This window comes from Rutilus rutilus (genome assembly GCF_951802725.1).
Source record: "Rutilus rutilus genome assembly, chromosome: 18".
NCBI classification, from domain to species: domain Eukaryota; kingdom Metazoa; phylum Chordata; class Actinopteri; order Cypriniformes; family Leuciscidae; genus Rutilus; species Rutilus rutilus.
In genome coordinates, this window is record NC_140231.1 from 19324838 (window position 1) to 19337301 (window position 12464).

General features: G+C 40.2%; 1 protein-coding gene across 5 annotated transcripts in view; it reads left to right on the forward strand.

Moving 5' to 3' along the window:
* ncam1a (neural cell adhesion molecule 1a) overlaps positions 1-12464 on the forward strand; it is a 243423-nt gene that overhangs the window by 209815 nt on the left and 21144 nt on the right. For 2 of the 5 annotated variants that reach the window (XM_084387599.1, XM_084387597.1), the window contains one exon: positions 4798-4845. The exons of the other annotated variants lie outside the window; for them this stretch is intronic. In XM_084387599.1, the coding sequence (XP_084243725.1) occupies positions 4798-4845 (48 nt within the window). The remainder of the gene's footprint in view (positions 1-4797; positions 4846-12464) is intronic. 5 annotated transcript variants of the gene reach the window in all.

Here is a 12464-nt window from a genome sequence, read left to right on the forward strand (position 1 = left end):
GACTGCACCTTTGGAGACCTACAGTGGAAATTGCCTCTGATAAGAAAATAGTAGATTATACAAAGGTAAAGGAGGTCAGCTAAATTCAATGGCATATTTAGGCATTTAAACTGCTGTGTCCCGCTGTGCTAACTGGTTTGACAATGTCTTTTTTTCTACATTCAGTATACAAAACTTAAATTTCTTCTAATATATGAAAAATGTCACAGTCAGTAAGCAAGGTAACATACAAATTATTATTATTATTTGTCAGATGGTGATGTTTAGAGCTAATCTTTTTGTCTTCATTATTGGTATTTATGTTGTAAATGTTATTTTTAATCGGGTAGTAGTTCTTTAACTTTGGGCCTTTGAGAACATCTCAACTTTGTAAATAACTGCCATTTATTCTCAAGTTAAAATGATTTAACTCAACAGCCCTCAACAAAGATGGAATATTATTGTATTTTTGTTAATTATATTCTTTATGAATGTTTATTAATAATACAAAATATTAATAGTGCATTATTTCGGCAAAGTTGTTTTAGCAAAAAAAAGAACAATACTGCTACAATTTTTTTTCAATTATAACAAAATATTAATTATAAATGCTTTTATAATTGTGGTCTAATGATCATTTACTTATTGTTGTTCTGCATATCCAAATGTTAAAATAATTTATTACAAGGCTCTATGGAATACTTCTGATTGGTCAATCGCACCATCCTGAAAACAGATAACACAGGCTCATCCGGGTTACTGAAGTCAGCAGCGCTATACACTTGCTAGGAACGTTTTTTCTTCGTGGAAGTTTTGCGTTTGGTGAGCTAATAAAATATTAAAACTCAGTCAAATCAATATTTTGTGTACAGTTATTTTGATTATTCCATCCACTATCGAGTACTCGCTCTCTCTTATTTCATACAAACGCAGCTGCTGCCATTTTGCGACTATTGTTTTGTACACTGTTGGATTATAAGATACAAACAGGTATGATTTTAATCTCAAATCAATATCTCTTATCTCCATAATTATGTATGTGGCGAAATGCTGTTTAATAAGTGGTATGACTGTACTCTTAAATGTCCGTCTAGTTTGAATTCCCACGCTAGCAACTGCTCTCTGGAAGCTTTGCGCTTAAAAACCTAATAAAATATTTCGACTCAGATCAATATTTCGTTTCTAATTATTTACTTATGTGGCAAGTAGCCGTGTAATAAGGCGGATAATGTTCTTCCAGCCAGTTGTTATCTCAGAATAAACCCCTTCAGGCTGATGCAAGACCTGATCACCCTGTCTGTGTTTATTCTGAGATAACAACCGGCTGGATGTACATTATCCCTTACTTGTACTGAATCAGTTCTGTCTCTCAAATACAATCCAACGTGTAGAACCAAACCTCTTTAATAAAACTTAATGTAATCAGAATGGGAGATAGAAACAGTTTACGTGGCACTTCATCAGATTGTGCTCAGTAATTTAGTACCCCTGAGAAATGCATTACATTAGGTCTATTGCCTAGCACATCTGGTGGTGCTCAGTAGTTTATCTGCATCAGTGCCAGTGAATACAGCTCTCACAGATAGAGAGACAGGCCAGCGACCTAGCAGATGGTCCACGTCCTCAGGTGAAGTTCTGGAGTGCTTTAATTTTGATCACCGGCATTAACACCCCCTTCCTTCCCCTTGACATGAAACACTTACGATATGATAATCCTTATTATTCTGCAGAGCAATTTTCTTCTCTGTCTGAGACTCTCTGTGTGCTTTGAACCTCACCCTCTGCTCTGTGATATCTACAAAGCATTACACAATGTTACTGCCCCTCAGCGTTTCATCAGACCACAACGGATAATACAGTCCCATTTTAGCATGCATTTTCTAATCTGCAGAGCGGTAGACCAAACTGAAGAAAAGAGTAGTGTTTTGTGAGATCAATAAGGCTGCAGTAATTAGTTTTGTGCAATTCAAAACACTGGAAATCAGGGAGAAGAAAGAGTTGAGCTCCAAAATATTCTCTTGAAGCTAAAATACATTTTGTTTCTTTTTTTATCGATGTGGCATTAAAGGGATAGTTCACCCCAAAATGAAAATTCTGTAATAATTTACTCTCCCTCATGTTGTTCCAAACGTGTATGTACCTTTATTTGTTCTGTACCTTTATTGATCAATCCTTTCAGTGCAATTACATGGATTGAGAACTGGAGCTTTTTCTCTTCAAAAGGTTCAAAAAGGTGCAAAAGCATCATAAAAGCGGGTCATGTGACTTCTGAAATCATATGATAGTTTTGTGTGTGATGTACAGGGTGAAATGTAAGCTATTATTCATGTAAAATATATTGACTTCCAGTCTAGCTTTCCTCATGAGAGAAGTTATTGGTGAATGAATCGTTTTTTGAGTAGGATCTTTTCATGATCCGTTCTCAAGTTCAGCTCACTGAATCAGTTATTTTGTTGCAGTATTTAACAACTCCTATGGTTTTAAGATTTTCAGTGAATACTTTTTGTCACAAAGTTGACTTTGCATATATAGCACACAAGCAGGGCTTGACATTAACTTTTTTGCTCATCAGCCACTGTGGCTAGTGGTTTTCAAAAGTTACAGCATTCTCACTTGCCATAATTTTGACATTGATACCATGGGCAAAAACTGCCATATAGATATTTTTAATATTATCTCGTAATTTGGCAGCAGTTATATTAGGCTGCTGTCACTTTAAGACCTGACGCACGGATCCATTATACTGTTACACATGCGTTTTCTTTCTCAGCTGTTTACATTCACTAAGCAGCGAAGCGAAAGCAGTTTAGTACTGAGAGGCGGCTTTATGTGCGCACACTTTGGATGTGAGCACAAAATCTGTGGGAATAAGTAAAATGTTGCGCAATACACACAATCCCACGCCGAAATTCAAGCCGTGTAACACCAACAATATTCATCTGGAGCAAATGAAAGGAGTGAGTGAGGATAGGCGAGTTTGTGTGTCAACACGCTGTCAGAGAGATCATGAGAGGGCGGGAAACCGCAGCTGGTGTGTCTTCGTATCATATGTCTATTCTGCGTAAAATTAGTATTGGAAGCGTTTCAGATATTTCAGTATCGATTATGTATCAAAAAATCTATATTGGCGTTACACGCCACTGCTGAAATACACCCGCATTTGGAGGATAGCCGGGTGTTAATGTCAAGCCATGCACAAGTCAAATAGACTTTTTCTAAGGCTTTATGGTGTTTTACGTCATTTTGGCAACTTTGAAGCTCCAGTTCCCATCTGAAAGGAGCAGTCAGTACTTTATTAAAATTTCTCCTTTTGTGTTCCAATTTTGTGTTTTGCGAATCAACAGTAGGGCGAGTAAAGTACATGACAAAAATGTTCATATTCGAGTGAACTGATCCTTTAAGCCTACAAGGACTAACTCATGATGCTGTTAGCACTTCAGACTCTTTTTGTCACCAAGTATCTACAAGTTCCTTGAAATAAATTCACAACTTGCACAGAAAGAAAGAGATTAAAAGACAGAAGCTCTGCACTCTTTAGTCAAACAGTCTTTGAAACTCTAACATAGTCTGTCATCTGTCAGACACTCAGCTTACAAACAGGCTGTGCCACTACCTAATTGCGTTAAGCTTAAAAGAGGAAACGGGATATTTCGCCCCCATCATATCATTACCTTCCACTCAAAGTACTTACCGTTTAACTCCAAGGCTCTGAGGTTCAGCTCAATGAAAGCTAACCTTCTCTCTCAGATTAGATGGATGAGAGTATATTGAAGGTGATGATGTCTGAGTCGCTGGCACTAATGGACTTTCAGGAAAATATCGCACTTTGAATCGAGCTGTGTCTGCGACTTGAGACGGCTATACTGTCATGGCTCAGATTGGCCATGACGTTTAAAAACAGGTTGTTATGTGCGTCTTGATCCCGGTAGTATGTGGAATGTTAGTACTGACTAGGCCGACAGACACTCACCATCGGCTTAGTGTGTCATAGCCCTTACGTGATCATTCAAATCCTTCTTATTAATATAAATGTTGAAAACAGATGTGTTGCTCAAGGCTCTTTTTTTTTAAACAGTGATAATATAATAATAATTTGATGACAAGGAAGTTTGAAAAGAAATTTTTTTAAAGATAATTTTTTTGTAACAACTGTCTTTACTCTCATTTTTGATTAATTTAATGCACCCTTGCTGAATAAAAGTATACATTTCTTTACAAAAAAATCTTTCTCACAAAAATCTTATAAATGGTAGTGTATGTGGGATTCACAAAAAAAAACTGACTTCTAAACCAACAGAGAATTATTTTGTCGTTATTTATATTTTATGATTATATTTCAAATGTTGTATTTAATTCCTTTTAAAACTAAGTAATGACATATTCCAGTAAATGTTTCAGCGTTGTGGTGCCTGTGTTTTGTACAATTAAAATGACAATCTATTTGGCATAATAATTTTTATTATCTCTTCTCATTAGACTTTAGTTGCCCACCTCACATATCCAGCTGGACAACTAAAGTTTAATCAGATTAAATCATTTTAAATAAAATTGTGCCATGCACATACATTTAATTCATTGCTGGGATCCAGATGGCATCCCAGTAAAGCCACTGGTGTTACATTTACACATAATTTTGGCCACATAGTTGTGACTCTATACTGATGCACTTTAATTTGGGTCACATGCACTTCTGCCTGGACTGGTTGAATGTTGCTACGCTGTGATGCACACTAGTTGCTATGAAGCTGTTGCAACAGTGGCTCTACTATCAGTGCTGCAAATGAAAGCACATCTCACCATGTTCTCACCATCTTCCAGTGTCTTCAGAGGCTCCGACTTCTATTCCTCCAACCACTGCCGACCTTAGTGAGTATGCCGACTGTGTGCAGTGTCGTTTGCCACCCTTTATCCGCCTGCTACACATTTGTTCGCCTCACCTACTGTAGACCATTGTTCCTGGAGTCAACACCGCTGATGTTCGCAGTAGATCGACAACGCACGTCTGTGATAGAGAAGAGAGATTGTATAGATGTTAGTTGAGGACGGGGGAAGTGAGACACTGAGATTGTGCTCATGATCCTCAAGCCTTTGTAGAGAACCATCACTAACTTCCGCTTGTAGACCAGCTCACCTGTCTAACATGTCACTGCATGGTAGACATACAGAAGGATGACATGAACCAACATGCTTTTTTGTGCTAATGGTTATTGGTTTATAAACTCGATGTGTGCTGATTTTTTTTTATGATATTGGATGTGCAGAAAGTTGCATAAACAGCATGAAACATGCAGTTCTCTTATTGAGTCTCTGAGATATTAATTAGATGTGTTGCATACTTCTTGAATGTGGAAACTAATGGAGCTGTCTTCCCAACATTAATCAAAATTGTCAACATTAGCATTCTTAGGAGTACACATCTTCCCTCAGAGATGCAAGAACGTAGTGTGTTTAAGTGCCAGATGGTGATGGCTTATGGATCACATTGGACTGGGTTCAAATTTACAGACTTGTACAATCAGCAAATTAACAACAGATATCTTATTGTATATTATTGTATATTACATCTGTGTCTTTGATGCTTTATGTTTGCTTGTCTGTTTCTATACAAGCGATTTTTGATCCTAAACACTAAAACATGCTCTCTCACTTCCCACAATCATGTGAGAGATTCTACTAAGTGTTTGTCTGAAAATAGAGTTACCATGACACCACGAATTACACCTGACCTCTCAACAAACAGACCGCAAATTGGGAGGGTCTGAAAAAGTTTTTCTGGGAGACAGCTATTCTGTCTCATTCAGCCAGAGAAATGACAAGGTCTTTATCTTAGGAGTAGGCAGTTGTTTGACTATTGTCTGCTTAGTTGGCATTGAGTGGCAGGTTTAAGATTGCACCAAACTAAAACTTTCTTTGGATGTCAAAGAAATTAAAATATAATAGTGTTTTTAGGTTTTTAGGGTTGTATGAGTAGATAAGCAAACAAAAGATCTGTTCTTTTGTATGATAATGAGTCATAATCAGCATGAAGATTTCAGACTTTCTAAATTGCTTGACAGCTACAGTATGTAAGGAACCCTGGTGGTTTGTGAATGTGTGGTGCTTTTTCTGAGTCTTGGTGCGTATGTGTAATGTGCCAATTTGTTCTTTTTAATTGGTATAGTTATCTGTCTCAGATTGCAAACTTAAACACATATGTATACAGAAAATGTGCAAAATTATGATTAGCTTTTATTTGTTCTAAACAAAATAGATTAGTTACATTTTATCTTTTCACCTCATTTTCAATCAAAAGTAAGTATAGAATTTGTGTAGCACTTTAAAACAGGTATAATTCCAAAGTGTTAGTGAGTTAGCAAAAGGCAATAGTGGGGAGAGGAATTCTTTTGAAAGCTATACCACGTATTTAACTATTCGTGAAAATATGTGCATTGCGAGAAAGATGAAAATGTATTTTTTTATTTTTTTTATTTTAACATATGCTTAAAGTTTTCTAGAGTATTTGTAGTATTACTCTCTCTCTCTCTCTCTCTCTCTCTCAAATTGTCTGTAATGAAAACCTATTTTAGCAGATGTTCTTCCATGAGACTTCCATTCATGCGTTTTTATGTGCAACTTTAAGTGTCTGAAGGTGTACATTCAGCATCATATCTAGTTTAGATTAGTTTTTCCTCTGCCCTTCTCAGCTGCAGTCCTGAGCTCATATATGCAAACTTCTCAGGCTGAAAGTGCTGATCTAGGATCAGTTTTTGTGTTTTTATATCTTTATGACTAATCCTAGATCAACATTTTATAGTATTGTCTGGGCAGTACACATGGGCAGTCTCTACCTCATCTAATGTCCATTAGATGATGCAGGTTTCTCTCTGTACCGTCTACATCACAGAGATTCCTCTGCCTTTGGCTGGCCTGCTTTGTTTCAGATGTTTTTTACTGTACCATTGATGCCATTCAATCTGCACAAGCATTTATAGTTCGATGTACACTGCAAGAGAGCTGTATTTGAATCCTCTTATCGAAAGTACCTCTCGCAGTCTGGAGAAAAACTGCTCCTGCTGAAGTGGATTCATAAAGCAATTTGGACCCTGTTCTTACCCTGAATAATTTCAATGGGATTCAAGAGAGATGATTTGGGTACTTTGATCTGAATATGTATTTCAAAGAAATTACTGTCCGGGAATTGTTTTATGGATCTACAGACTCTGTATCTAATGTTATAGAGGAGTATTTATGTTTATAATTTGTTTTCTTTTTGTTGTTTGTGTTCCTGTTTGTACTTTTTGGTCTTAACACGTTCCATGTTTGTATAATTTTTTTCAATGTTTTGTATTTTCCATGTGACCCCTCCCCCTTCCACTTTCCTTTCCACCAATCATGTGCGTGCGTATCATGTGACTTTGTCATATGACTCTTGCATGGTGCTGATGATGTCGTCTTCGCTGGTGAACAGAAGGTAATTTTTTGTTGATTTATGTTTTGTTTTTGTTTTGTTTTTTTCATTTTGGTCCAATTCCCATTAACAGTTAGAATATAGACAAGTTAATGATGGGAAGATAAAGGAAACACCCACCCAGTACCATCAGGGTTTATGAGCCATTTCATTTTTGAGTCATTCATCCTTCAGAAACCTCACACCACCTACTTTATTTGGCTTTTTGAAAACCATCAGCCTCTCAGCCTAGACAGTAATACCAGAGCTTAGTCTCCTACACATGCTGCTAAATGCTCTGCATGTTAAACTTTTTATTGATTTTCAATTTATATCTTAATCTATTGACTTTCATTTTTACCTTCCCTCTCTTGATAAAATCTCTTTTTTTATTAAACTGAATACCTTAACAGAGTGGCATAAAGACTGTAAAAAATACATATATATTTTGGTTTTGACATCTCACAAACTCATTTATTTAAAAAGACATCTTTTTTATTTGTACAAATTAGCATAAAGAACATCAATCATCGTCCTCTCCTTCATTTGCACATTGTGTGCTTTATATAATAAATTTGTGCTGTAGTTGCAGTGTGTGCCTAAAATGTGCATACCACAGACTAACAGATGCACTGACGTTCTGCTAATGCATGAATACATTCACACGCACTTCTGCTCTCTGTCTCTCGTCTGTATACTTAAAGCCTCTCATGCATGTCCTAATTGTACGTCTTTGTCTCAATGTACTTGCTCACTGTCCCTGTATGCTGTTCTTGGCAATGCAAAAGAGGAACAGCTTCACTTCCTTGTATTTGAAGACAATAATTCTACTCTTAATTTTTTCACCCAAACATTTTTAACAACACTCTTGATTTGAAATGAGATGCTGTCTCTGTCATTTCTCCGTAGTATATTTCAGTTTCTATTCCTGAAATGTGTCAAGCTAGGATAGCAGTTGTTATTATTAGTCACGATCGAGTGGCACAATAATCCATGACCCTTGAAACTAAACTTATCCGCCTTCAGCATGGTAGAGCATGTTTGCCTTCTTTCTCTCTGTAACCCTAATCTATCCCTCTTTGTCCTCTTAGCATCTGGAAATCCTTCAGCTAACTGGAAATGATGACTGGATCTCAGATAACTTGTTTAAATGCCATCACTCCTGCACTGCTTGTCTTAAATTAACTTGTCTTCATTTAAATTGCAGCATCCAATTACAAACTTTAATCAAGCTTCAATTCATCATGAAGGAAACACCTTAGGCCTCTACTTTCATGCATGCTTAACTAACTGCCTGATGGTCTGAAATTTTCAAAAATGCCTCTATCTTAAATTAAACTCAATTACAGAAGACTACAGAAAGATTTATCATGAAATGAGGCCATAACAAATGACTACATTGAGGTTTACGGTTTCAAGTTTACATATTTCACGTAAATCTTTGCAGAATCTATTTTTGTATTTAGTACTGTACTGCATACATGTTTACATATATTCTACAACATGAAATGGTAACTTAATTTACACAAATTATCCGGTTTACAGGTTCTTGAGCCATATGACTGTTTGAAGTTTTTTGTGATAGTTTGGTATTGTCCTAAGTTGTAAAACTGAATCTCAACATCATGAAGCCACTGTGAAGAAGAACTCGAATATGCAGAGCATGCTGGGAAACAAAAGAACTTACAGGACCTGGAGAACGTCTGGGGTTACGACTGTAACCCTTGTTCCCTGAGAAGGGAACGAGACACTGCGTTGACTACGACACTTTGGGGAACGCTCTTAGCGTAACGCATCTGAAGTATGAATGAAACTAATCCAATCCTGATTGATGCTGCGTCATGACATAACAAGTGACGGTATACACGGAAGCTACAAAGGGACGGCGCCACACAACAGAGTTAGCTTCTGCAATGAAGCAAGTCGCTCCCAGGCAGGGGAAGGCATGGCGGAGGGACGCAGTGTCTCGTTCCCTTCTCAGGGAACAAGGGTTACAGTCCTAACCCGAGACGTTCCCTTTCGAGGGAACTCAAACTGCGTCGACTATGACACTTTGGGGAACGAGTACCCACTATGCCACAACAAGCCCTGCCTGTCCCTGTGTGAAGCTGCACAGGCACACTTAGGATGAGAGCACTAGAGTGCCTGACGTAGAAGGAATGTCCAGGCTATAGAATTGATAAAAGTATGAGGGGTGGCCCATTCTGCTGCATCGCACACTTCTTGGATCGGGGCCCCTGAAAGGAGGTTGAATGAGCCCTCATGGCCAAAGGTGAAGGTAACCTGATAATCCATAGAGATAGCCTGAACGACCCAGTTACTGATGGTCTGTTTGGATGCGGGAAGCCCCTTCTTGGGCGACCCGAAGCACACCAGCAACTGGTCTGACTTCCGCCATGAAGAAGACCTCTGGACATAAATCTTGAGAGCTCTGACAGGGCAGAGCAAATGAAGTCTTTCTTCATCCGCCGTCACGTGAGGTGGAGGATGAAAAGCCTGCAGAACCGTAGGCCATGCCACATTAGATGGCACTTTAGGCACATAGCCTGGCATGGGATGCAAGATAGCCTTAATGTCATCTGGACCAAACTCCAGGCACCCATGAGATATAGAGAGCACCTGAAGATCTCCTACTCTCCTCAGAAACGTAACGGCTAATATAAAAAAACTACCTTGAGGGAAGGTTCTTGGCCTCAGCTGACTCCAGAGGTTCGAAGGGGGCCTCAACCAGCCCTTCGAGAACCACTGCCAGGTCCCATGTGGGAACTCTGGTACGAGCCGCAGGTCTCATCCTCCGAGCCCCACAGAGGAAACATACGACCAGCTGATGTCTCCCCAGAGGCCCATCACCCAGAGGAGCGTGGAAAGCCGTAATGGCAGCCACGTACACCTTGAGTGTGGACAGGGTAAGACCAGTCGAGAGGCGATCTTGGAGGAGCTCCAGCACTGAAGCCAACCAGGCAGTTAACTGGGTCCACCTCAAGCTCTCTACACCAAGTGGAAACACATTCCACTTTAGGCCGTACAATCTCCTCATGGAAAGGAGCTCTGGAACTGAGTATGGTCTCAACCACTCCAGCCGACAGGCCAGCCTCTAGGTACTGAGCCCCCTCAGGGGCCAGGCCCAAAGTTTCCACAGGTCTGGTCGAGGGTGAATATTGAGCCCCCGGCCTGTGGAAGCAGGTCCCTCTTCAGAGGGATCTGCCAAGCCTGGCCTGCCAGGAGTGCTATGATGTCTGAAAATCATACCCAGGCTGGCCAGTATGGGGCAACTAGAAGTAGGCTGATCCCGTCTCGACGGACCCTCTCCAGAACTCCAGGGAGCAGAGCAATCGGGGGGAAAGCGTACAGGCGTAGCCTCGTCCACGTCTGTACCATGGCATCCAAACCCAATGGGGCTGGATGGGTGAGAGAAAACCACAATGACGTTGGATGCTGCTGCCATGAGCCCTAGCACTCTCTAAAAATGTTTTACAGTGATGGCTTGGCCTAGCTTTATTCTGGTCACCATGGCCAGGATGGACTCGATCAGTGCAGGAGACAATTGTGCCCTCATAGTGACCAAGTCCCACACCACTCCCAGGAACGTGGTTCTCTTTTTTTGTGTGTGTGTGTGTGTGTGTGTGTGTGTGTGTGTGTGTGTGTGTGTGTGTGTGTTGAGTCTCAACCCCAGGCTCTGGATGTGGGCAAGGACGACATCTCGATGCCGAACTGCCAGCTCTTGTGACTGGGTTATAATAAGCCAGTCGTCAATATAATTTAGCACCCTGATACCCTGAAACCTCAGCAGAGCCAGAGCTGCATCCATGTATTTGGTCAACAGGTGCGAGGCTGAAACATCCGACAGCGCACAGATGTACGCGTCGAGATATTTCTCAATGAACATTGCCAGCACCCTCAGGAGCTGACTGTGAATGCCTCGCACCCAAACAGTATTATTTTACAGATCATGTCTGTCCCTTTTATTGCAGACCCGTAATCTACGCGCTGCCTCGGCAAATGCGAGATCCGAGCCACTATAGATTCTGTATTGCAATGCAGACCATTAATCTACGCACTGCCTCAGCAAACGCAAGATCCCAGCCACAAAATCTTTATTGCAGAGTAGACCTGTAATCTACGCTCTGCCTCGGCAAACACAAGGTCCAAGCCACTATAGATTCTGTATTGCAATGCTGACCATTAATCTACGCGCTGCCTCAGCAAACGCAAGATCCCAGCCACAAAATCTTTATTGCAGAGTAGACCTGTAATCTACGCTCTGCCTCGGCAAACACAAGGTCCAAGCCACTATAGATTCTGTATTGCAATGCTGACCATTAATCTACGCGCTGCCTCAGCAAACGCAAGATCCCAGCCACAAAATCTTTATTGCAGAGTAGACCTGTAATCTACGCTCTGCCTCGGCAAACACAAGGTCCAAGCCACTATAGATTCTGTATTGCAATGCAGACCATTAATCTACGCGCTGCCTCAGCAAACGCAAGATCCCAGCCACAAAATCTTTATTGCAGAGTAGACCTGTAATCTACGCTCTGCCTCGGCAAACACAAGGTCCAAGCCACTATAGATTCTGTATTGCAATGCTGACCATTAATCTACACGCTGCCTCAGCAAACGCAAGATCCCAGCCACAGAATCTTTATTGCAGAGTAGACCCGTAATCTACGCTCTGCCTCGGCAAACGCGAGATCCGAGCCACTAGTTTCTATTTTGCAATACAGACCTTTATTTGGGACAATTCTTATGGGACAAACAACACCAAATAGGACAGACAGTTTGACACAGAGCGCTTGCTGAAGAGCAAAAAGCTAACTCTGTTGTGTGCCGGCGTTCCTTTGTAGCTTCCAGTCGACGCAGTTCGAGTTCCCTCGAAAGGGAACAGTGGGCAGCTTCACTTCACAAACCTGAAACTTAAACCCTGCTATCACAAAAGACTACAAAAATCATTGATGCTCGAGACATACAATATTAGAAACCAAGAATATGAACCGAGCAGGATCAACTGTGCAAATTCATGTTGTCTTGTGGATTATATTATATTATATTATATTATATT